We start from the raw sequence: 27,328 nt of genomic DNA, 5'->3' as shown, positions 1-27,328 counted from the left end.
GTTTGTTTGCTTTTCCTCCTTTAAACAACCACAAAGCTTCACCTAGGAGGAGTTCCTTTCTGATCTTCTCTAAGGGGCTTTGTTTTTGTGCACCATCCTGATGAGGCAGCTGCAAGTCACATATATTTCTTGAAAAGATATGGGATTGCAAATCAGTTCATCCTTCCTTATTAAGGTATTATAATGCTTTTAAATAAATTTATAATGCATGTATTTAAATGCTTTTCCACTATGCTGCTTCTTTTTCATCTGTTTGTATTATTTCCTCAGTGCTTATGACTTTGTCAGTTGAATGTCTGTAAAATAATCCTTTGTTTATGGTGCTCAATCTCTGCCTTTCATCTTTTTATTACTATTGTGAAATGTACCATACAATCACATCCACCATGGGAGCTGGTTAGCTGCAGTTGCTGTCACCTTCTGTATTATGTGACTTTGACTATGATTTCTATTTTGTATATTATACAAACTGTATGTAACATTGGCATTAAATCAGTCTATTTCTAAATTCTGGAACTCTCCAATTTTGTGATTAACAAGTGTTGCCTTTATGATTATTTAGTATATAACTAGAATTTGAACACATTCCAAATGCAAATGCTTAGAAAAGTAGTTCTTTACTGAATCTTCTATTTATATTCCTCATGTGAAAGAGCTGGAGGTTTTCTTACTTTCTCCCTCGTATTCAGGCAGAATACAAATCAGCAATAGGGTTTTTTTTGCATCATTGCACACAGCTTCCTTTTCTCCTGCTCCGTTCTATTTGTGTCCTGCCTTCAGCCCTGCTCGGATACAGCCCTTAGCATTCTGTGCACTGCTGGCTTGCGGGCAGGCAAACAATGCGACGTTCATGAAAGCTTTGAGAGCCTGCAGTTGCCAGGTGTAGGATTTACTCTCTTCTAGCTGTGTGCTGGTAACTCGTAATAAGCCAAGACAAAAATAGAACCCTACAGTATTCTCTTGTGAATTCTCAAGGAAACATTTATGGTCATGGGGATGGAAGTACCTTTGCTTGCTCAGCCCATAGCTGTCTCTAACCAAGGTGAGAAATGGATGCTTATGGAAAGGGTGTAGAACCAGTTTGCAGTGATATTTCTCTTGGTTTGCAGTTCCACTGGTTTTTGAACAGGGATATTTTCAGCTGGAGTTGCATGAAAGCTGTTGTGATTAAACCAAGACTTCCTGATTTAGAGGTAGCATCATGACCATGTCTTTTACCATTTCTGTTTTCCCTACCCTCAATTTAATCCAAACCTGTAAACATACAATCTGGAATTTTTTTGTGTTTTGCCTGGTAGATGTTCACCAAAAATTTTGTTTACTTGTTTGTCAAAACATTCTGGGTCAGGGTAGATACTTCTCAAATGCAGCATTACTCATTCTCATTGCAGTAAAGGGCTGAATTTACCATGGCAGGTTTCTCCAGTGTCTGCTGTATCAAGGTTCTTTCCAAAAAATGTATATGTGTAAAAAAAAAAAAAATCTATATTAAAAATTATTATCTTAAAAGGCTATGAGCTAACTTAATACAGTCAGTTCATTTTCCTGTAAAGGATTATGGATTTCATTAAAACAAAATGGCTTTCTGGGAAAACTTTCTACTCTTAGTCTTTCAATTCAATGCATTAGTTCAGTAACTTTCCATTCACTGCATAAAATCTGGATGTCCTTGAGTCATATAAAAAAGTTAATTAACTTTCACTCTTGGTGTGTATAGGGCAAAAGTTACACTATCAGACAGCTGTCCTTGTAAAGACTGGCAATAAATCACATTCTTCTTTTTTCTATGACTATAAAGCATTCTCCAATCTATACATGAAACAATCAAGTTCTGTTCTCTTTTTAGTTTAAAGCATACTGTAAAATATGCAAGGGAAATTTGAACAAATTATATATTTTGCTTTGAGTTTATTAATTTGATTTTTGAATGGAGCACATCAAATTGATTTGCAGAATGTGAGTAATGTCTAAGGGGTATGTACATTTAAAAACCAAAATGTATGAAATGTTTCATTGATGTGGTGATCATAATTGTTCAGTTAATTCCTTCCTACTTAGTTAGTGTTAGACCTTTCAGAAAATCTTCCCTCTTCTACATGTAAATAGCTTTTGGAGCATTTGCAATGATATCTGATTCTCATGTCTGAAGAGGAAAAACTGTCCTAATTTTCTGTGGGACTTTTGCGGGCTTTTTTCCCCATCTTTTTACTGAGGTTTGACTGTGCTTGGTATTGTGCATATATGGTTATGTACTGCTGGATTCCTTCTTGTTGCAGCTTACATAACAGAAATGCCAATAGTGAGGGGAAGAACAGCTGTGATGGGGTAGTCCAGAAGTTGATAAGATCCTAGGAGCTTTTCTGACATTGCCAGCAGTAGGGGATAAGGGCAGTAGAGGAAAAGGGCAGAGTTGTAGAGATACCTTCTCCAGTATGACCTCCCTGTCTCCAGTAACATGCAGCTCAGGGTATGACAGACCAAAGGTATTAAATTTATATTTAAAGGCTGCACTGAATTTGTCTTCCATGACTTTACCCATTTTGTTTTCTATTTTTCAAAATATGTATAATTTTCAAGTTCACAGGGAGTTCCACAGCTTACCCCATGTGGTGCAAAGCACTATACTTTTCCTTCTTCTTTTTTTTTTTTCTTTTTTTTTCTTTTTTTTTTTTCTTTTTTTTTCTTTTTTTTTTTCTTTTTATTTTTTTCTTTTTTAATTTTCTACCTGCTGGTTTTTTTAAAGTCCTCTGTCCTTTATGTTGGAACAGACTGAATTCAGCCATTGAATATCAACCCCACTTTGCCGTTTGGGATTTTTATAGGCCTGTGAGGCCTGGCAGGGTGCTTGGCTCTCTGTGTTGCCATGTGTTCCTCTCCAAAGATGGACCTTGTGCCTGCTGTGACTGCTCTGCAGAGATCTGAAGGGTTGTGCTTCCTTTCTTGGGTAAGACAGAGGAATAGGTGAGACTTTTGAAGGAGCTGCTCTGTGAAAAAAAATTCAAGGTGAAGTATTTCTAGAAAATCTACAGTCAATTTCCCACAACTTCTGTTGCACCCCTTAGTTTTTTCTTTCTGTTTAGTGCTCTGTTAAGGCCAGCATCTGGCCTCCAGAACTAAATTCCCCTTTATTAAATACCACCTTTCTCTGAGCAAGAAGTGTGCTGAGCGGAAGTGGTGTCTGCATGGAGTGATGTCTGGTGTAGTGGATAAATGGTCTTTTAAAAGCAGCAGGAGGTATTTAAACCAGGTTACTAGACAGTTAATAATACAGACCACTGGAAGTTACATAAAGTGCTTTTCAGATTTTGCTCCATTGGTATTGTCAAGTGCAGTAACTCTGTAGCTGCAAATGTAAAACTTCTGACCATTCTTCAGCCATGGTTTATGTACTTGTGAAGATAATGAGAAATGGCATTAGGAGCAGCAGTGAGTTACTGTAGTTTAAATAGTTGACTGAGTTTCTGAAGGATAGAACCATTTTAAAATCAAGAGAAACAATATGAGATTTAAATAGGAAATCTGTAGATGGAGTCACCCCTGCTTGGTGAAGGAGAAGATGGAATTTAGCCTCTGTGCCTGGATATTTCTGTCTTTTGACAGAGTTGTTTTCTAAGCATTCTAGTTTTACAGTCTCAAAGTATATCTTCATAGATCAAAAGCAGGTGGATTGCAAGGAATGCAGCTCAGATGAAATGGATTTTAATGTAGTTGAAGTCTAACCTGTCATTGAAGTGACCTGTCGTCTCAGGTCACATGGCTATTTTCATGGAGTCCTGGAGTGGGTAAGGCTGGAAGGGATCACAGTGGGTCATCTGATCCTATGTCCCTCCTCAAGCAGCATCATCCCACAGCACGTGGCACAGAAGTTTCTTGAATACATCCCATGGGGGAGACTCCACACCCTCTCTGGGCAATCTGTACTGATGCTTGGTCACTGCACAGTAAAGAAGTTCTTCCTCATGTTCAGGTGGGACTTCCTGGGCATCAGTTCTTGTGCCCATTGCCTCTTGTCCTTTGCTGGGCATCCCTGAGCAGAGCCTGGTCTATCTTCTGACACCTCCCTTTAGATACTGATAGACATCGATGAGATCCTTTCTCTGTCACCTCTTTTCAAGGCTGAACGGGCCCAGCTCCTTCAGCCTTTCCTCATAAGAGAGATTCTTCAGTCCCTTAATCATCTTTTTTTCCTCCACTGGACTCACTCCAGGAGTGTCTGCCTTGTGCTGAGGAGCCCAGAACTGTACACATCACTCCAGGTGAGGCCTTGCCAGGGCTGAGCAGAGGGGCAGGATCACCTCTCGGACCTGCTGGCAATGTTCTTCCTGATGCACCCCAGGATACCTTTGGCCTTCTTGGCCTCAAGAACACACTGATCTGTGTGTGCAACCTTGTGGTGCATCCATTGAAGGGTTAGAGCCACCATGTGCGCAGTTGTGCATCCTCATTTGCAATGGCCACAACCCACCAAAAAAGGCAACTTTAACCTGATCTGATTCCTTGACTTTGTGATCACTAGTGTGCTGGTACAAAGAAGGTAATGAGAATGAGTGGTTGGAAGAGGAGAAATGGGAAAACCATATTTTTCAGGAGCTGTGAAGAAACTGACCACTCTAGCTTTCCAGTAAAACCTGCAGGCATTCCTATTGTCCTGTTGCTTTCAGTCATAAAATACCCCTGAATTTGGAATGCTCTTGATTTCAACCTTCATTTGCTTAACCATATCATCTTTCCTGTCCAAATTTTTGTTATATTACTCACCATTTTTCCTATTCTTTCATTTTGTGCTCCAAAGTGAATCTTTTAACCATACACCTACATTTGGTGTATATTCTAGGATATCTATTGTATTTTTTGATACCTGAAACAGTTGTTACTTCCTAAGGAAAAGGAGAACATTTTCATTCATCTGCCTCCACTGAATTAAATTGCATTTGGAGGCATTAAATTTTCATCAAAAATACTATAAGTAAGCTGCAGAAATGTAAAAATGAAGAAAGTGTCAATCTCACTAAAAGTGATCATGAAATGGTACTATATTTATTGGTGATAACATTGTGTCATGTTGCATAGCATCAAAGTTGGAAGGTGTGTGTCAAGTGACTATACTGTAGCATTAATTCAGACCTTTCTGTTGCGTTCACAGCTTCTTCTTTGCAACTTTGTGGGAGCTACTGTGCTGTTACTTAATTTTAAAATACTGCAGCCTGTTAATCTATTATTTTTCTATTATCTTAGTCTGTCTAGTTTTTATGTTAAATTATTCCTTGATTGTGGAAACCTCTTGATTGTCTTTAAGATTGATGTTGACTGATGTTGACTGAAATTAATTTTATATAAGCACTAGCTGCATCCATTAGATTTAGCTAATACAATATTTGGAGTGGGCTGAAATTAATAAAACGTTTTTGCAAACCAAGGTGACTACCAGATAAATGCTATTATTTAATGGGGGTTAGTATTAGTCTTAATTTTGTGCTTTGGTGGGGAATGTATAGTTAAAAGAAAAAAACATTAGATTAAAATATGAATAACTTGGTTTCTGATTAAATATACTTCATTATTTAATTATTGCTCTTTTGGATGGATTTCAGATTATGGAATTACTTTGTCCTATGTTTAAATGTTACCTATATATTCCAGTTGCATATTATACAAGCGTGAAAAACGACATGGTGAGAATCATCTTTGTCCATGCATTCTTGTTACCCTGTGATAGCAATCCTGGTTTTCATTTGCTTTCCCACATTCCTTTCTCCATTCTGGAACATAAATTATATTCCTTCTTTAAAAGACGGATATTGCCAACCTGTGTTCTTTGGAAGTTACATACATCCTCATCATAGCATCATTGAATGATTTAGGCTGGAAGAGACCTTAAAGATCATCCAGTTCCAGCTCCATGCCCTGGGCAGGGACACCTTCCACTGAACGAGGTTGCTCAAAGCCCCATCCAACCTGGCCTTGAAGACTCCCAGAGGGTGGAGCATGCATCACCTCTCTGGGCAGCCTGATCCAGTGCCTCACCACACTCACAGTAAAGAATTTTTTCCTAACATCCAAACTAAATCTACCCTCCTTCAGTTTAAAGCCATTCCCCCTTGTCCTTATCACTCCATACCCTTATAAGAAGTCTGACTCCTGGTCTCTTGTAGCTCATTTGGGTACTGGAAGGTGCTATAGGGTCACCACAGAGCTTTCTCTTCTCCAAGCTGAGCAGTCCCACCTCTCTCAGCCTTTATTACTTAGACTGCTGTTTAGATAAAACAAACCAAAATAAACACAGCAGAGTTCATTGCACAATTATTTTATATTCATTGGGGGTGTCTAGTACAAGTGTTAGCAAAAGTGTTTTCAGCTTGAGGAAGAGAAGGATGATTGTGTGTGGTCTTCCCTACCTCTGTTGAATGAGAGCCTTCTCCTTCAAGTCCTGCATATATGGGGAATTTGTGTTCTTTGACTAACTTTTCCTTTTGATTCTATGGAATGTGAATGCTTTTTTGCCTGAGTATTTTAAGGAAAATTGTTGCTAGAGTAATTTAGCTATGTTTAGGATCTTGGCTATGAATTATGTCTGAAGTGTGATATTATTAAAAAAAAAATATAATATTCTCCAAGGGCATCTGTTCTCTAATACAGTAATAAAAGAGAAATAGCATGGGGCTCCTTTTGCAAAACACAGTACTAGGTTAAAAAAATGCTGTGAAAAAAGTAGCAGTTTGCTTGCAAAGTACTCATAATGTTTCCTAAAATGCTGACAATTGCTGCCAGATTCTTCTGAGTTTCACCGTGGTTTTAAAACAATACCTTTTAAATCAGCACTGTATGTAAAGTGTCCTTGGTATGGAAGGGAAAGTTGCAGATTCTGTGCTGTCCCAATGACTTTGTCAGGTCATAAATACAATTTGGGGAATTTAGGGTTACCTTTACATTGTAGGATTTCAGTAGTGTTAAAATATCCTTTTGTTGCATCCTTGATTGATTGCTGTCACTTATACACTTGTACATGAAACAGAAATTATTTTCTATGCATAACCAGTTTGCAAGTGGTCATAATGTGTGCCAGCATCCCCAAAACAAACCTACAGAGTATAATCAAACACAGGTCTTTGCTTTAGTTTTGATATCCCTTCTCATTTCACTTTTTTCACTTGTATATTGAGAAAGCAGATTTTACTCTGGTCTTAAGTTGTATATAGAATTATTCTGGTAATTAAACATATATATAATTAAATCATATGTTTTACACACATATCTATGGCTTGGTTTTCTTCAGCCTGTATAGCTTTTAGATGTCTGTAGGTTTTCTGTACCGCAATGAAGATGAGCTATACATCTTCATTTTCTACTGTGCGTTTATGCTATTTTTGCATGTTGATTGAAAGGCAAGGTGGAAGAAAATAGAAGCTTTGGGATGAGGCTTTTATTAAAATACTGGACTTGACTATCCTGATTATTGTGTTTCCTTTTCTATAATTTTCCCACTAAATTATATATGTCCAGATAATATATTTATATTGAAGAACACGACATGGAAATTAAAAAAATTAATGCTTCACATGTAAATTATACTTTTGTGATTTTATTTTTCTTTTTTAAGGGGCGCCATCAATCCCCTCATTTATACATTTTGTGAAGCTCAAGTGACAGGCTAAGCAGAATTAGAATTAGATTAGAAACAGAGCTTCTATTGTATATAGCAAAACTTCTAGTTTTCTAGAATCTTTCAAGATTTCCATTTTTTAATTTATCTTACAAGCAGCCAAAAAATTGAATGTATGCTTATTTTATAGATTGATTCTAGATATAGAATCAATCCTATAGATAGGTTTTATTCCTTTCTGTTATTATCCAATAGTGTAGTTCTGTGTTATACCCTGTAATGAGGATTGCTTGTAAGATGATACTCTCTTAGCTGGTTACATGAATGTAGCTCTGAATTTCATGAGTGGTGGTGCTTGAAGGTTTAACATAATGACAGGTGAAATCTCACTGAGTCTGCCATCATTGCAGTCTCCATAAGCAGAACAAACCTGGGCCATAACAGTGTCCCATAATGTTGTAGTAGTCTTCAAGGTCTGTGTTACACTGGAAATCCTATTTTTTTTTTAATTAACCTAATGAAACCCTCGAAAACTGCAGCCTGGAAAAAATAAACACAATTTTAATTTTTTTTAAATGAAACAGTATTAGTATGTTAATATACTCACATTTTTTCTCTGAATGGAATAATTCTGAAATGGAATATTGCAGTCATCCATCAGTGTATGCATTTAAATATTTCCTCAGGAGTTAGGAGGAGAAGGAGCATGAGTTGTTCCTGTTCTCAAGTAAGAGATCGTGTCTGTTCCCTCACCTTAGACAGAGTAATTTTTTTCTTATAAGGATTTCTAATGGTAGTAGTAGTGGCTGGTAGAAGTTCCCAACAATGGTACTCAGGGTTGGAGTTTATGGAGCCATGAGATATGAGTGTGCTGTGTGCCTGCGACACCACGGAGAGGCTGCATTTATTCCTCTGTGTCATTTTTGACTTTCGTAGCATTCACAGAAACTGTGTACAATATTTGTAGAGTTTTGCTGCCAGTAACAGTAACTAGTCCTGATCAAGTGCACCTTCCCTCCCTGAGTAGAAAGTGCCTGTGAGTTACTGGGATAACAGCTTAAATGCAGAGTCTGCTGCAAAATATTTTGTGGCTTCAGAAAAAGAAGGAAAGGAGTTAACAGGGGACAAAAATATTTTGTAGTATTTAACTCTGGTGCTGCAACTAAAGAGCTCTCTTGTTAGTGAAATTTACAGTCTGGTATAGTGGGGGGAGCAATTTTGTAGAGACTTATATATTTTTTTCCAGTTCAAGTTGCTAAGAATCACATTTTTAATGACCCTATGTTTGTTAGCACTTCTGTTGGATGTAGTTGTGTTTATGCTGTTTGTATGTTATCTTCTCCTCATTTTGTGTCCTTTTGAAAGACCTTGCCTCAAATATTCACTGTCCTCTGATGAGTTTGTTTGATTGTTCTCAAAAATACATAATCTTATTATATTTTTTTGGGGTGTGTTAGTTTATAGACATGTCTCTTGCATATAAGCTTTTCAAGTTACGTTTTTGTTAAATGAAAATGTCACTTTGTAATGTCTTGGGTTTTTTAAATATCAAGAAACTTCAATGAATTATGCTGGGAAAAAAAAAAAGAACTAATTTTGTAGGGTAGATTTTGGTAGCCAATACTCACACCCAATGTATTTCCTGTGACTTTTGTAAAAACTGTAAGGAGAGGTTTGCAACAATGCAGGGAGCGAATAGGCTTTTATTAGTTTAAGATCATTCCCTTTGTGCTTTTAAAACGGTACTTAAAAGATTGCTGATTTGGACAAGAAGAATCAAGTCACAGGATAAAAGACTGACAATATGCTGTGACTCGCTAAAAGCAGAGTGCAGCAGCACTCATTATTTTAAACACAGGAGCATTTGTAATGTAGGAAGGTTCTTGGTTGATGTTCTGTGCAGCCACTTGCTAGTGCTGTGCAGCCTTAATGCTGGCAAAAGCCCTGTGTGAAACCTTGGAACTGGGGACAGTGGCATCTTCAGCATCTGGGAGCCCTGGCTGTGGGTGTGCTGGTTTCTGAGCTGTAGCCATATTTTATCCCAGCAGTCATGCCAATGTGTTTATCCAGCAGCTGGGGTAAGAAATAGGTAAATTTGTGCTGCAGTGACATTGAAACTGGGAAGGTTTTTTCATTGGTTTTGCCATTCTAGGTTTCTGTACTATTCACCTTCACTACTGCTGATTGAAGTGGGTTTGTATGTAGTAAATGACAGCTGTTCCTGCAGCTGTAGCTAGCTCAAGGTGTGTTGTTGCCAGGGTAAAGATAAGAATATTGTCACTAAGTAGTTGTGGATGCCCCATTGTGTCCAGAGAAGCTGTGGACAGCCCTGTACCTGGAAGGTTTCAATGCCAGGTTGGATAGGGCTTTTAGCAACTTGCTCTAGTGAAGGGTGTCCCTTTCCATGTCAGGAGCATTGGAACTAGATGATGTTTTCCAACTCAAACCATTCTCTGATTCTCTGATATTTATCAGCAAGATTAGTTTCTACCCAGTGAACCTGGTTTAGAGGCTGTGGGAGAAACTGTCACCGGATGGTTTCAAGTGTTATCACCAATTGTGGGCTTTTCAGCATCTCCTATACTACAAAAATTAGATAATAAATCTGATCAGTGTACTCAACATTCCTGGAAACAAATCTCTTGGCTTATTTTTCAGATATCTCTAAATGTACCTTGTGCACAAAATAAGTTAGACTCAGAAGTATTGATGTTACTCAACTGAGAACTAAAAAGAAGAAATTGCCCAAAATATTGTTAAGCTTTCCCAGGTGTGTCAGAGCATGCACCAAATCCAACATCCACACCCATGGTCGTTAGAAAAAATGTGATGCTAACTTCATTTAATGCAGAAGTGATCACACACAGATATTGACTAGTGTCTACATTCTTGCTCTTGCAGAAGAGGGTGCTGGGTAGAAGTCTGGTTGCAAAGAAGGATCCAGATGTCAAACAAATTACAATTAGCAATACTGTGCTTTTTCAAGCCATGTCGACTGTGCTTCCATTTGATTAATACTTGGAGAATAATTAAGTGGCTTACATTTTTGCAGCTCTTTTAAGAGCCCACACAAATGAGCTGACTCATCTTGTATGACCTTCACAGCACTGGAGGTTGGTGATTTTTGTCACATATGTGGCGTTTGGAGAGGTTGTTGTGTTGCATCAGACCATGTAGCTAAGAGCTGACATGAGGAAAGTTGAACTGATGGACTCTGTGTTGAATTTTGACATTACCTGAAAAAATACTTTCGGGAAAATGTATTTACTCAATTTGATCATTGAATGCTTTTTTCATTAGGTTATGCTTAAAACACTTGAAGCTTGAAGTTTTCAGAGAAAAGACAAGGCTTTAAAAATAATGTAATTTTAATTGCTCTTCTATTAGGAGCAGCTGGGAAATGGTGGTGTATGAAATGATGCTGGCATCAGTTACGACAGTGATAAGTGCTTGTTGATGTGGTGTTTTGGTTTGCTTCTTCTCATTGGGACCCTTTGGGGTTTTCTTAAGTAATTCAGGACAAGTTCAAGCTGGACCTTTGTATATCTACCTTTTACACAAAGAGGTTGTCTCTAGAAAATTCTTAACTCTTGAACACCCTATTTTTGTCATGTAGACATGTGCTGAGACCAACAATTGAAAACAATTTTCATTCTGGTGACTGGCAGGAACAGTATAAATTGAGTGGAGAGGGAAGCACGGGAAGGGTGGTTTGAATGACTTCTCTGTGTTCAGAATTAAGTGGATTTGGAAGTCTGCTCATTTCTGAGTGAGTGAGCTACAGGAGACCAACACTTGATGCTAATCTTCTCTTTTGGTTCTATTTCACTGTGGCAATTACAGGGGTTTGTGTTGTTGCAATTTCAGTGGCATGCAATAACTTACTAGCTGTCTAGTCTGTGTTTATTGTATATCCAATAAAGTCTGGACTTTATTGTGAGGAAAGCTGATACTGCTGCTGCACAGCCATAACTTTCTAAGGTGCTGTTTCTCTACTTCATTCCATGGGTCCTGTAACTGGGACTTGAGCAGAGGGCAAGCTTGTTTTATAGTATAGCTAGCAGTAATTTCTGTGCCAGGGTTAGAGAAGTGTGTAAATTGGTAAGTGAAAGATTTACTACTTGTAGTCCCTTGAAGCCGATAAATCATCTGTGTGTGTTTCATGAAATAATTATTCTTGTGTCTGACAATACAGGCACATGACTACCAAGCATTCATATACATACCCATTTTTGTGTATAACCTCAAGTATTTTTATATTTCACATGGATTACTTTTTTAATATAAGGAAATAGTTTCTTAAAATACATGGAGGGAGGGGATTTTGTGATGAGTACATAGGTTGTGCATGCTCTAATTGCCTTCAAGGTTTTGTCATGGGTTTGTGTTGTGCAAAATATTGTAATGGTTTAAAATATTTCCCCTCTGGTATATTATTTTTGTGGATGGGTTCTGGTAGTGGTAGGATATGGAGTCTTTTAGGGCAAACCTCCTCCAAATGGTGTGGATTTCTAAACTTCCTCTAATATAAGCATGAGTGGTTTGTTCCAGTTGGAAAATGCATCTCCTTCAGATAATAATCTACTTGGGGATTAATAATATTCCATAATATATACTGACAAATTAATGTGATAGTGTCTTGTGCCACTTTTTTCTTTTATTATTGTTAGGCTGAAACAGAAACTAGTGGGTTTTTTTTACTCCTCTTCAAATTGCAAAGGTTTGAGAGGTACACAAAATGTATTTCATGTTTTAGTACTTTAGCGAGCTCAATGAGCAGTAGCATCCTTTGTGCAAATGTGTGCCTCTGGGTTGGTGTTGATTTCTAGAAAAGCTAAATTTAATATGTGTGCAAAGCACTTTTGTGATTGGTTTCTGGAGAGTAGTTTTGTGTTATTATAGAAATAAAGGTTTGTGTGCTTTTTAAATGATTTTCATGTGTATTAGCAATGAGCACCTCAAATATTCATAAATATGGTTTATAGTATGTAGATTTTTGTGTACAAGCACATCAGGACAAATACAGAATCACGGAATGATTTGGGTTGCAAGGAACCTTAAAGTTCATCTAGTTTCAACCTCCCTGCCATGAGCAGGGACACTTGCTAATACACTCTATTATGTATTTATGCATACATGCCCATAAATATATACATATCTATACAGAATAAAAAGAATTGTTTTAAAGAAACAATTAGTGGTTTATCTAAATGTGAGCCTGGCAGTTTTTACTACCTCAGAGGCAGATGGCAAACCTGAATCTACCACTTTCCACACTCAACTTGTAGTATAATTTCTGGTTTAAAATTAGAGGTTATTAAATCAGAGTGTGGTCCCAAAGTAGAAATACCTTTCACTGAGAAGAGATCAGGCTCTTGAGGGTTGAGGAGAGGCAAAGCAGTGTCTGTCAGTGTGAACAGCAGTGGAAAATGTGTAGCAGAGAGGACTGGTGTGGGTTTGGGAATGTCAGCATATACCTGTCCTGACCTGGCCCTGATCTGTGTGCTGTAGCAGGCTGGTAAAAGTGCCCATGCTGCTACCCAGTGATCTCCATCTATGAATGATCCATTGGGAGAACTCACCTTGTCTCCACCCCGAAATTAATTTGGTTTTATATCCTCAGGTGGACAAGTTTTCCACTCACTGGTATGAGTAGCTACCTGTGAATGTACATCTTAGGAGGGAGGAGGTGCCTTCTCTGAATGTGCAATGGTAGCTAAGTACAAATGTCTGTCAGTGTGTGCTGCACTGATGCAAGGTGGGCTAAAAAGGAGCTTGCACAGGGCTGTTGGCAGCACAGCAGCTCCTGAGCTGGGTCATGGTGTAGCCAACAGGAGTGCCCTGGGGTGAAGGAGCAGAGACACTTCAGCAGTGCAGATTTGAATCAGGTTGGTGGCTTGAAATGGCAGGCTGGCTTCAAAGCAGCCATATTATAGCAGAAAGGAGAAATTATATCTGGACTAACTATGTGGGGAATTCCACACTGATTAGTTAGAAGAGCTGATGTTGCATAATCAGGAGATTTTCTTCTTGAGCATAAGCTTCAATATAAGTGAATGCAGCAACCTGAAACCTCAACAAAGCCAGAGAATCTGCTGAGAATGAGGAGCAAGGAGCTTTCCTTGCTTCATTTTATTTTAGCACTTTAAATATGGTGTTTGTTTTGTGTTCTTTCTCAATTTTTCCCCTTCAGTCCCCCCCCCCCCCCCCCCCTTTTTTTTTTTTGTGGAAACTGATTTTGCATTATTTTGAGCTTGTCTCCAGAATAATCATTTTCAAGGATAAAGCTTTGTTCAGCTAATGAGGTAGTGAATCTGTGGTGTAGGTACCTTTAAATGATTCATCTTTCCTAAATGCATGAGAGGGTAAGAAAACGTTCTTCTGTGGAGCTTAGAAAGGCCTCCTGCAAGATGGTTTCACGGAAATGAAGAAAGAAGCATTGGTCAGGAGTGGGTGGTGGAAAGAAGAATTCAGTAGGTAGGAAGGGGTGCCACTGAATACCCAGGGATTGTCACAGAAACCCCTTGGGCTCTCTAAGGTACTGCAATTTCCAGTAATATAAATGTATGCTATTTTTAATGGAAGATCAGATTTTGTGTCTTCTATGATAGGCAATTAAAGTATTTAGTATTCTAAATACTCAAAATTAAAATTAATGGATACTGCAAAAGCTTGTTTTCACCTAAATAGGGAAAGCAAGGCTGTTCCTGTCTAAGATGCTAAGAAGGTAATATTACTCTGGAATAATAATTGAATTGAGCATTGAGTGCAATTTAATTACTTTACAGCAGAGTGCAGCTAAAAATTATAAGGAAAAGACATCTAAGAGGAATGTAATATATTTGGAAACAATCTGTCTCCAGTTATATAAAATAAACAAAACAAAAACGAACAACCAGAAAACCTCAACACACAAAAGCACCCAAGCAACCCTAGATAACAGGGTTTGTGTACTTGATATGTAAGTGTGTTTTATTTATAGTTTTGGACTATGAAGAAGTAGTTCATGTAAAAATTGTATTTGCAAATATAAAAGTACAAAATTGGCCTGTGATGTCATTTTCACTTAGATCACTGGCTCCTTCAGGCTGTGGATGTCATCTTTGTATATTGCTTTACTTAGTGATTCCTCTTTTAAAATAATGAATGTTCCCTTTCCTCCTGCTCTCACATTAGTGATTACATCTAATTCAATAGCAAATCCAATTTGGAACATTTTTCTAGTCTGCTTGTCATAGTCTTTTAGATTGATAACTTCAGGAAAAAGTTTCCTGGGGTTTTTGTATTTGTTTTTTTCTCCTAGTGTCCAATTTGCTTCAATGCTAGACCTTAGCACAAAGTTTTGTCTCTCAATCTCATCAATGTTAACCGTTGTCTTTCTTTCAAAGTACTGGTTGCAAATTCTTATCCTGTGTTCAAACTCTCAGTATACAAGTGAGTCATTATTTTTTTCTGGTCATTGAAGATGGAGAGAACTTCAGTAGAAATGTATGATAGCGACTGCCTGACGTAGCAGGAAGGCAGGAGCAAAAGCTTTTGACAGCATTTGCAGAGGAATCAAAGAGAAGCACTTGCTGTGCACTGTCTTGGAAAGGAACACTGAGTTCCCAATATTTTATTACATTTAAAAATGGTAACTTTTCCTGGCAAGATGTAAGTCAAGTCAAACCCACTTTTTTTGTGGGGAGCAAAAGAAGTAATGATGTTTGCAGTTCTTAATGTTTTAATCCATTGTTCTGCTGTAAATGGAAAAAAACCCAGAGATAAATAGCCTCAGAAGGCATTTTTACAGCTTTTGTGGTTCCAAATGTTCTAGTTTTAGCTGCCACAGGAGTGATTGTATGATTTGAGAAAAGGATTCTTTCCAGTTAAGGAACAGAAGCATTCAATTTTATTTTGTTACAGATTATCATGTATTGTTCAGCTATAACATTTTGCATGGTTAAAATTGTGCTACTCAAAACAGAACCATTATATATTAATTGGTTTCTCTCTGTATGGATTCCTACTGTAAGTGTTCATACAGAGGAGCACTCAGTGTTTGGAACTTACTGATGAGCAGAACCCTCACCTTTACCTGTCTATTGCTTAATGCTGTAGTTGACCTGGAGCTCCTGATGTGGTTTTCTGGAGCTTCTTAATGCCCAGTGGAATATTCTTCAATTATAGAATCATAGAATGGCTTGGGTTGGAAGGAAAATTAAACATCATCTAGTTCCTACACCCCTGACATGGGCAGGGGTGCCTTCCCATAGACCAGATTGCCTCATCCAGCCTGGCCTTGAACACTTCTAGGGATCCACAAATTCTCTGGGTAACCTGTGCCAGTCCCTCACGACCCTCACAGTAAAGAATCTCTACCGAATGTTTGATTTCAACCTACTCTCAGTTTCAAGCCATTCACCCTTCTATGCCCTCGTAAAAACTCCCTCTCCAGCTGTCTTGCAGACTCCATTTTTCAGCTATTGGAAGGTGCTGTGAGGTTTTCTGAGGCTTTCACTGTCGATGTCATCTCAGATTTGACAGTGAAAGCTCTGCTTATGGGGTGTTTCCACTCGGTGTTACTGGTGATGTCCCTTTTTGAGGAAGTAGGGGTAGCTGGCCTTGTGCCTTTTTCTGCCAGGCTTCAGACCTCCAGGAGCTCCAGAGTTTAAACTTTTTGGACAACAGGGCTGTGCAAGGGTCTCTGCAGTGTGAATGGTGTGGTCTCTACCAGGCCCCATGCTCAGTTGTGCTGCTGTCCTGCCAGTGGTTCTGAGCACAAGTTCTCCAATCTCCACTGATTTGAAAGTGAATATAATATGGCAAACACTGCCATACTGTTTGCCATACTGCAAACACTGATCTGACATTTCCAAGGTGATGGGACATTGCCTGTGATCTAAATGGAGAAAAAATTTAGTAAACTATTTAAACATTTCTCTGTGTGATTGGAAATCTAATCCTTAATTCATCATTACTTAATAACATTTTATACTGGATTTTGGAACTATTGCAGAAAATTTGAAATTCTTAAAGATGCAGTCTTGAAAATGCATATTTGAATATTATTATTATTATTATTAGTCCTTCAGTCACATTATGTTGCACAAAATCAGGTATTATTTCTTTATTTTGATTTACTGCTTTTCATGTGCTGTACTTGTAGAGTCACATTGTAGAATTTAGTGCAAGGGGTAGTGTTGTAATCTGTGTCTAAAAACACTGTTACTGTGGGAGAACCACAGATGTTAACAAGCAATTTCGTTGTAGTGGAAACTGTAGGGCTAGTGTAGCAGCATCTGCTATTTCTTTTTTTGGGGTTTTTTTCCAAAGTATAATGCAATTGAATAAATGCTTTGTCCTTTGCAAAACTTAAATGGTGTTTTTCTTCTAGTGCTGTCAGTACTGTTCTACTCTGTTGTCAGAGCATTTTCAGTTCAATTCTTTAATTCATCCTGAAGGGGTTGAATGACCCCAGACCTTCCCACAGGCTGAATCAGTTGTACCTGTAGCTTTTTCCAGCCTGTGAAACTACTTATTTTGTGGGTTTCTTTTTAGTTGTTAAAGTATATTCTGGCAATCAATGAACTAAATATTTAAAGTTTGTTTACTTCTTGCTATTGTAGGCATTGGATCAAGACAGAACTGCACTACAGAAGGTGAAAAAATCTGTGAAAGCAATATATAGCTCGGGGCAAGGTAAGACATTGTTTTCAGTTTTACACAAGAGCCAAAGCATTTAAGTTTGAGATGTTTTGCAATTCATCCTGTTGAAATGTATAGCATAAGAAATGCTTATCTGTTTAGGAGTGTTTGGAGTTCAAAATTTTCTTTCTTTACTTCTGATTATACATCAGATTAATGTGCTCTCCAGTTCTTTTACCCTCATATTCCTTCTCAATGTCCTCTAGGAGAATCCCACCGGTAAATTTTCTTGCTGTCATAATATTTCAGGCATTTACCTTTAACTAGAACAATGGCAAAAACATGTTCTTGACTGAATTTTTAGAACACACTTATAAGTGAAATAAGATTTAGAACTTGTTGAAAAGTTTAAAAAGTAAATAAAAAGAAATACCTGGTTTTGTTTTGTCAACATGTGCTCTCCCTTCATGATGTGTTTCTCTTCTTACCTGAAATGAAAATTACATATTTCCTTTCTTACCTAAAATAGTATAGTTGTATAATTGTTTTGCTTGCTTGAAGACACTGTTGGTATTTTACTGGTACTATAGTAGTTACTTTGATGGGAGTTTATTTGGTTAGAATATGAATTGATAGTCAGTTTTAGTGCAGTAACAAATGGTGATCAAACGCATCAATATACAGATTTGGTTTTAAAAATGCTACAACTCTAATGCCTCTTTTTCTCTTTTAAGTTCTAAAAACTGTGCCAAATGCAGATAGGATAACAGAGCTGTGCACTTGCCAATAATCTTCTGGCTGTAAAGACATGATTTTAGACAATCCCAGTTCCAATTTCCTACCAATAATAATAATCAGTTGCCATATACAGAGCTGCTTTTGAGTGCTCTTAGTTTCTGAGTTTATAGAAATGTCTGGGATTTTTAATATCTTGTAGATTCTTAACTATTCTCATTTGCCAATCACTAATGTTGGTTTGCTAGCACCATGCTTTAATTAGCTGTGATTTCAGTTGTTGATAAATGTTTCCCAGTAGACTGAGAAGCCTGATATGAAGTGAGAATGGTATTTGGTGCAAGTGTATTCAGGTTTATGCATTTAGAAGTATTCAGATCCTCCAATAAGCTTTTCCATTTGAGAGTACTTACTTAAACAGAGTTTTGAAAACTGAGTTTCAAAACTGATGAAAAGTGTAGAACACGTTAAAGGTGTTTCTTCCTGTTTTGAAACTATAATATAAAGAGCTATCATTTGAATCTTGTGATAAAAATAATGTTGTTGTTAAGCCCTGTAAGTAAGGCAGTACTATATGATGAATTAGTTGCATTGAATAAAAGCAATAGAAGGTAGATCATTGGCTTTGATTGGGTGCTCTACACTTAAAAAGGAGCAGAGGTAGCTAGCTGGTTTTTAATTTTGTTTTACATTTTAATTTTTTTTTTAAATCAAGCCTTGTTTCAAAGGAACAAGTTAGTAGGAATTCTTTTGGCTCAAGAAAGCTTTATGCATAATCCTCTGGCTCCCTCTTCAGAATGCTGCTGTCATAGGCTCTTACAATGAAAAGCTCTGTGTGGAGGCAGTTCATGCAGTGACTGATAAACTGGGATTAGTAAAGCCAAGACCAAAAACATGTTACACATGTAAGACCTTATAAAAATAAATGGGAAGTGAATCAAAACTCAAGCTCATTTTGTCTCCTTGTACAAGGAAAATCACTGAACCATCTACTTTCTTGTGCCCCAGTGATAAATATGGATTTTGTTCATATTTAAGTAAAGCATTCTAGAAACAGCTGTAAAAAAAATTGTGGTTTATCTGTTCAAGAAAGTGTTATGTGGCTATTTTTATATTTCAAAAGAAAGCCCCAAACTACATTTTGAGAACCCAGAATTGGAATTTTGTTTTACAAATTTAATTGTTTGCTACCATATTTAATTTACTTAAGTAGGAGGAGGTTTTGTAGTACTCCTTTGCTTCAAAATCTCCTTTGAGAACTCCAGCTGAACTGGTGAGAAAGAGTTATTCAGGGACAATAGAAATTCTTTTTCCAGTTCAGTAATCCAGTTCGTACTCTACCAAAAGCCATAGCTAGTTTGGTTTTGGGCTGTAGTGGCTTTGGGGTTTTTTATTTTTTTGTTTCTTTGGGTGTTTTTTTGTTGTTTCTTCTTTGGGTTTTTTTGTTTGTTTCTTTCTTTAGGTTTTTTTGTTTCTTTAAGTTCTTTTTTTGTTTCTTTGTTTTGTTGGGTTTTTTTTTTGTTTCTTTGGGGTTTTTTGTTTCTCTTGTTTTTTGGTTTGATTTTTTGGGGAGTTTTTTGGGGGGATTGTTTTGTATTGTTCGGGTTGAGGGGTTTTTTTGGTGTTTGGGTTGTTGTTTTTTTTGGTTGGTGTGGTTTGGGTCTTTTGTTGGGTTTTTTTTGTTGGTTTTTGGTTTTGGTTTTTTGTTTGTTTGTTTGTGTTTTTTTTCCTGAGTAACATTTGAATAGTGACAGTGACACAGCGCAGTGTCTCATACAGAATTTTTCAGGCGGGCCGAACCTTGTGGTGGGTTGGTTTGTTCCTCTCCAGTGCTGAATTATCAACCACAAGGGCCTCTGGTCTGTTACAAAAAGCTTTAACATCACCCAAATACTTTCTGCTCTTCCTGTATTTCCCTCACCTGTTTGTCACATTTACAGTTAGAGCTACCTCTGTGGAAATGGAAACATACTGACACAAGAGCATAGAAAACCCTTAGAAATGTCCCTTAGAAATGTCCCTGTTTTCATTTCTGAAAGTGTTGTATGGGAAAGGTCTGTGTATGGAATCCAGTGAGACCTACAGACAGACACCTCCTTCTCACCACTTGCTCCCTGTCTGGCTTGCTGCCTCCTGGCATGATTGATTGTGTCTGTAACTAGGAACCCTTCTTATGGCAGGGGTGCTGAACTTCATGGAGAACTGTTCTGACTTCCTTTCCTGTAAGATTTGGATTGAATTGTAACAGCATTAAATGGAACAATTATTTTTGATGTAGATTTTTCAATAGCTTTTTTCATTATTTCCGGGGATAACTCCCAAATACAATCAAAAGAGTTTACACAATGGAGAAATAAAAACATCAAATCCATACAAGACCAAAGGTACTGAGATGGATCAGCAGTCCACATGGTCCCCCACAGTGTTCAACAGCAGATGCTTGAAGAAGAAAAATGATTCAAAGATGGAGTGTATTTTAAGCACTTTGTTTAGCACTTTCTCACACTGACTTGAAGGCCAGGAATTACCATGAGTCAGAAATGATATTGTGATGTTTGATACTTCTTAATGGATTTCTGCAACTTACTTGTCTAAGGAATTTGAATTAATGTAAATCTTCATCATTCACAGTCTTGCATCAATCTAGTTTAGTTTTCCTGAGCAAAGTTTCCCAGTGCATGTTCATGTTCTTCAGATCTTGAGTCACCTGAGGAGGAGAGTGTCCCTGCCCATGTCTCACAGCATTAGCCTCAAACCCACCAAACGACTCATCTGATATGAAATTGAGGAAGCTTTGCATGTTCTGGGCATGAAAGTTTGCAAGAGGCTTTGAAGTGCCAAAGCTTGCAAGAGTAGAGCCAGAGGAGTTTTTGGTGGATGAATCCAAACTTTGTTGTATGGACCATTCTGTTTCTTGAAATAGGTTTGACTTGTTTCTGTTATTACTCACTTCTGAGCTCAGCAGATCTAGGGGGTTTTGAGGGGTTTATTTTTGTTGGGGGTTTTTGGGGTTTATTTTGTTTTGTTTTTTTTTTAATACAGAAACCATCACATTTAATCATCCTTACTTTCTCTTTCTTTTTCCAAAATGGAAGTATAGACTTCCTTTTCTAAAATAGAGAAGAGGAGGAGTAAATTTTGGGCAGCAAGGACTGGAACTGCACACAATATTAAGGGTTTAAGCCCACTATGGCAATATTTTGATATCACTCTATTGCATGCTGTGTTTCTTCATAGTTTCTGATGTGCAGCTTTGTTTTGCTTGGTACTGAATGTCAAGGTGATTGAACTCCAGAACCTTTTCTTTTGATGTCTAATAATGCAATAATTTCCTTATAGTTAGGAGTGTTTTCCCTCACATGCTGCACTGCCTTCAATGCACATGTCTATGCATTGGCCATTAAACATGAGATTCCTCTAGCTTGGGAACTGCCCTGGTGGGAGCCTCTTGCTGTAGACTGCACAATTAGTGTGTGTATATAGAGACTTGTGGTTCACTGGTGACCTCCCTCTGGTGAGAAAATTAACACTTCATTCTTTCCTCCATGTATTTTTTTGACCTGCCTTTCCTCCTTGTGAGGCTCATCTCTCTTGGTCTGCTTAGTTCCTTTCAGTGTTTTTGTGAGGGAGAGAACTTCTTGGAAAATCAGTCGTTTAATGTGGACTTCCTTTCCCTATATGCTTGTTGATCTCCTGGAGGTGGGAGTTTTTTGATGTAAAATATTCTTTTTATAAAATCTGTGTTTCATGTTCAGCATTTTGTATTCATGCACATGTCCAGCAATTCTGTTCTGTTCTGTAGTTCCTACAAATAGCCTGGGGAATAAATAAGGAATATTGCTGCTGGTGCATACTTGAATTCTCAGTTCTCTCTGGAGCTTACTAGAAATAGCTATATTTGCTTTTCTTTATTCCTGCAGTATTCAGTCTGGTATAAATAAGAGGCTTCACTTTGCAACTGTATAGTTTGCCTATTTTATTATTTTGCATGTAGATGTAAGTGACTTGCCATTGCACATCTTATCAGATTTTAAGACCTCTGCTGTTAGGTTTGGTATAAATCCTCTGAAGCAGAGAAGAAAGAAAATTCTTCCATGAGAACTTCTTCAAACATGTCAGTGATGAACAGAGATGCAAAAAGAAGTAATTTACTTTTCTGAGCTGGCTTATCTCTCAGTGCTCTTGTACTGTGATGATCTAGAGAACCGTGCAGAATCAGTGAGATGTTTCTTGCTCTGAAAAATGGAAAGAGGCTTTTATTACTTTTCCCTTGAACAATCTCATTCCAGAAGGCGTTATTGTTATTAAGTTTAGACAATTATAAGGTGGTCAAATAATTTTTCTATTATTATTTCATTATATTTCAGCTTTGTGAAGAATGAAATGAGAAAGGATGTTTTTTATTTCAAATAATTTCTGCCATCCTTTTTAACCTTGCCAGCTTTCTTGCTTTTCTAAAGCCTTTCTGAGTCATCTTTCATTCATAAATGCATGTTGGCTCTGACCTTGGTTATTTTTCCTCTGGCTATCCATGGAACAAAGCTGTTTTAGAGGAAGCTTAAAATAGTTTAAAGTTGATCAAAATTTTGAAATATGATTTTTATTTTTGTTAACCACATATGCAGAATTAATTCTTATTAATTTAGACATTTTTTAGGTTTCTTTGGGCATAATCAATGACAAAAGTAGTGTTTTTCTTCTGTAAACTATTTAATTTTTTGTGTTTATGTTCTTCAGTGTTTGCAGGGTAATATATCTGAACAAAACTGTTGTAGAGGAAGGAAATCTTAAGCCTTTAATTTCAGTGATGTGTTTTGTAGGTCCAGCATATAAAGGCTATCCTTTAACCTCTCTCCACAGTATTTGTACTTCTGCACCCTTACTTAATAGGCACAACTAGACAGAAATCTCACTAGGCCCAGAGGCATATGCTAAAATTCTGATAATTTTTGAGTGGAAAATAAGCATAGCATTTAATGAATGCTGTGGGTTCTAGTGAAAGAGTACAAATTCTGGGAGTCTCATTTAAGTCTTTTCTGTTTATCCTGGGAAAAGTTTCTCTCAGGGTCACTTTAGTTGTGGACAGCTGCAGATGACTGCCTGGGAATGCAGTGAAGGTGGGATTGAGCCCTGGGAGTCCTTCAGAGCTCTGTGCTCCCTGCTTCTGGAAGTGCTGCTGTGCAGCAAAGGGCTGCTGTAGAGCTGCTGTGGCTGCCGCCCCTTCCTGAGCTGCTTGGATCTGCATGTCCAGAGGCATTCCTGTTATTTCCTCTTAACGTTTCCCCAATATATGTGTTAGAGCTCAGACATAAGGGATACCACAGCATTATTGTGCACTGGGAACTGTGAGGGTTCTCTCAAACCAAAGGTAAATTCAGTGCTGAATGTTGCCCAGAGTTGAAGGTGTGGGATGTGGAGGAGATGCACAGCTTTCAGCTTTTCAGCTCAGAAAATGCCACTGCTGTGTCCAGGCCAGTGTGCTGCTTTACACCATCTTTACACCTGCCACCCTTTGGTGCTGTTCTCAGCATGGGCTCAGGTGCTGGTGGCCTTGCCAGCTCCCGCTGGGAAGGGAATGATGAGTGAGACCCCTTTGAAGGGAGCTGTGTTTGTCAGTGGGTGCAGAGCCCTTGCTCAGTTTTCCATGATTCTGGCACGCCTCAGGGAGCTGCTGAAGGAGCAGAATGTCTGGCTGGGGAAGCTGTTCTATTTTCATCACAGTGCTGAGCATTGCTTACAACATTGAAAAGACATGATTCAGTTCTGGAAGACAAATCTTATTCCCTCTATGTACTGCTGTCAGTGATCTTGTCTCACTCTTAGGGTTATTAAAGTCTTGTATGAGGACTTGTATCTAAGAAAGTAAATATTGTCGTGCCTATTAGAGCTTTCTGTATGCAAAAGAAGTTCTCTTAGGACATTAGGAAGTAATTTCTGAGTGCATGAGGCACCTAGACTGAGATTCAAGAATGCTTTTTGCTCTAAGCATGCCGGGTTTCACATTCCATATTTCAATGTAGGCTAAAAGATTGCAGATTTAATTTTTCAGCTATGTGCATTTATGGTTGAGTAGGGAATTGCCTTACCTCTTTAATAGAAAATATTTAATCTCCTTTTTCAAGATTTACGCTGATACTTATGTAGAAATTGAACATTTCTTATTCTTACAGAATACTTGCATTTTGTGTGCCTTTGTGTGGCAATTACAGAAATAAATACAGGAGTACTTCACCATCAAAACTTCATTTCTAGATTTAGGTGATTTGTAATCTGGGATTCTTGAGAATTTCCTCTATATTGTTCTAGGACAATGATCTGCTTCCTGCTTCCTTTTTCTGACCGGGAATTTCTTTTGCCTTTCTACAGATAAAGGAAACAAGCTTCTTCAGCTCTTTTTCACTCTCTTTATGAAATCATTTTTTTAAAATGCTCTATGAAACAATACAGTGCTTAAAATCAAAATGCTGAGAAATACTGTGGTGGGAAAAGTGCTTCACAAGCAAGGACAGGGATTCCATGATCTAGCAGGGCTCTTTCTGACCTTCCATTATCCTTCCTTTTCCTTCAGCACAGCTGCATATGCTATGCTTGAGCTTTACTCAGTCAGGACTTAAGCTAAAGCTCCTTCATAGGTAAAGTCCTCTGTGTATATTTGTGCAAAAGCTTTTACATCAAAACAAAATGCATATTTTATTGTTCTGTAGTGGTTTCCTTGAATTCAGTGCTAAGCTATTTGATTAAAACTGTATGCTTTTGGAACAGTTTTCTTAAAAACATATGGCTTGAATTGCAACTCTGTATTAACATATGATTAAGTATTTGGCCTGTTGAAAACCTCAGTATTAATGTCTGGTTTTTAGAATGTGACTGGTGTGATGTGTGAGCTTTGGGGCTTGGTATTGGTAAATAAGGATTGTACTTTTTTTAAACAGGTTTTGACATTTTTTTGTTGGAGCTTTGGTGCACTGTTGTTTGAGTATCTAAAATACCTTAGAAGAGCTAGCTCTTTAACTCTTCACCAGCTGTTAATTTAAGTCCAAATAGATTTGTGCATTGTGAGACATTATTCATGAGAAATTGTTTAAAACTTACATATTTTTTTCCTTTTCGTCTGAGTCATAACTTGTAATTCAGATGCTCTCAGGCAATATCATGACTTGATTTAAAAAAAAAAATCAACTTGGAGATTTTGGGGGAAAAAAACCATGGTACCTCCTGGCAACTGTTTTCTCTTTCCCTTCCTCCCTTTCATTGCACAGAACTTGTGCTGTAGCTCTGTGGTTTTGTGTTTGTGGTTTGCAGAAAAAAGCCCTCATAGTAAGCCTAGACGAGTCGTTAAAGTGAAATATTGATTTAATTAATACTAGTAATATCCTCTAAGAGAGATAAAGATGATAAAGCCTTTCCCAAAGGGCTATAGAGGTAAATTTTTATTTAAGGATACTAAAATAGAAGTAACAAAAATTATGCAAACACATGCCAGAAAGGAAACTAAATAGAATCAGGAAGGACATTTCAGATACAACAGTTTCTAATTCATTCTTGAGTCAAGGATTTTTCTCACTTTCACTGGTTTCAAGACAACTGCATTGTCTTGGTTCTGGCCTCTCTGTATGTGCAGTTTGCTGTTAAATACACTGGAATGAGTCTTTGGCTGTGTACCAATACACATTCTGTTATCTGGGATAGCTCAGTGTACGAGGAAGGCAAAAAGGGAACCTTTGTAAGATGCTTCTTCTTATGAACTTACAGTCAGATTCAGACTTGGTCTCCTTACTTTTATATCTGGTACTTTTGACTTTTTTGTTCTGTAAAATTGTCCAACATTTCAAAAGAAAAGTTCATCTATGCATGAAAGTTCCTGTAGTGGGTAGCTAAAAATTCCAAAGTTCTTTACAAAACAAGCTTGTATTGTTTCACTGATGTATTATTGCTCTTATTGCTCTGTCAGTAGCTACAGATTTTTTTCTTCATCACTGTGTTACAGATTTCAGCTTGCAGATTTAAAAAGCATGTATATGCCTATTGCTAAATATTTCTTTTTAATCTTAAAATAATTTTAATTTTCAGTAAATGTGTTGACTTGTGGCTTTGCTCAAAGTACTGTTTATTAGTTTGTTGTTAAGTTGCAGTAAGCTTAAAATTATAATTGACTGACTACAAAACAACTGACTTTTGATTTTTCTTTGCAGATCATGTTCAAAATGAAGAAAACTATGCACAAGTACTAGATAAATTTGGAAGTAATTTTTTAAGTCGGGATAATCCAGATCTTGGCACAGCTTTTGTAAAATTTTCCACACTTACTAAAGAATTATCAACACTGTTGAAGAACCTGGTGAGCAGTTTCAAACTTTCTTAGCTTTTAACTTGTTTCAAAATAAAGTATAATGCAAGAACTGCATGATCATGATGACTAAGGATAACTTTTAAGATGCTTTCAGTTTTTTTCCAAAACAAAACTAACAGTTTCTTCAGAGGGGATCTCTAAAGGGAGTTATTACACACTCTGTGTTTGATTGTTAAATAGAAGTTAAGAAGGTAAATATAAATATTGAGATATCCCTTGAGTCACCATTCACAAGTGATTGATGGTGATGTATACCTCATGGAGCTTAATTTTAAATCATCCCTGAACTTAAGTCTTTCTTGTTAAAAATACAATATCATTAGTTCTGGATGTTTTGTTTTACCAAAAAAGGAGAAACATTCACTTTTTGGAAAAAAACAAATAACAATTTGAGCATGTGTAAATGGTGCTAACAGTCCACTTTCCCTGTGATATATAAAGCATCCATTGCTTAAATTCCAGGTTTTTGAAGGTGGTTTAAAGCTTTGTCTCAGTTAAAGTTTGCCTTGGGCCTTTTATTTCTGAAAGCTCCTTAATAAAACTACAGTCATAGCAAATATCTTTGAACACTGAAAGTAATGAGGCCACATTTCTTGTGAAATAATTTTTCATGGGCTTTGTAAATGTAACTGTAACTGTTCTATTCAGGAAGTCATAGCTTCAGATTCATATTTTTCTTATAGTTGGGCAAATATCCAATTTTTTGGTGTGTGAAGTACAAGTGGTGTTACAGACTTGTTACAAGTGATGTTACAGACTTGTCTTCCTGTAGTCCCCAATACAGCCATAACCGCTGTAGATCACACCAAAGGTGTGTGAGAGTTAGCAGGTGTGTGTCAGGTAGCAGAGTTCCCTGGCTTCGACAGTTGCCCAAAACTGAGTCTTGTGCTTTCCTCTGTAAAGACTTCTGTCTCTCTGGATTAATTTGACCTTTAATTAAAGTTTAGCACACAATTAAAAGCAAGTATTTTAAAATGTGAATTAAAGTGCGGTTTAAGGACAGTTTGGGACTAGAA

General features: G+C 37.4%; 1 protein-coding gene across 6 annotated transcripts in view; it reads left to right on the top strand.

The window, feature by feature from the left end:
* The window catches only part of ASAP1 (ArfGAP with SH3 domain, ankyrin repeat and PH domain 1), a 145,833-nt gene that overhangs the window by 57,539 nt on the left and 60,966 nt on the right, over positions 1 to 27,328 (top strand). For all 6 annotated transcript variants that reach the window (XM_038127153.1, XM_038127150.1, XM_038127152.1 and 3 more), the window contains 2 exons: positions 17,209 to 17,281; positions 26,155 to 26,300. In XM_038127153.1, coding sequence (XP_037983081.1) covers positions 17,209 to 17,281; positions 26,155 to 26,300 — 219 coding nt within the window. The remainder of the gene's footprint in view (positions 1 to 17,208; positions 17,282 to 26,154; positions 26,301 to 27,328) is intronic.

Source organism: Motacilla alba, chromosome 2, assembly GCF_015832195.1.
Source record: "Motacilla alba alba isolate MOTALB_02 chromosome 2, Motacilla_alba_V1.0_pri, whole genome shotgun sequence".
In the NCBI taxonomy this organism is placed as follows: Eukaryota; Metazoa; Chordata; class Aves; order Passeriformes; family Motacillidae; genus Motacilla; species Motacilla alba.
Note: the sequence above shows the minus strand (reverse complement) of the source record. Positions and strands in the feature narration are given on the sequence as shown.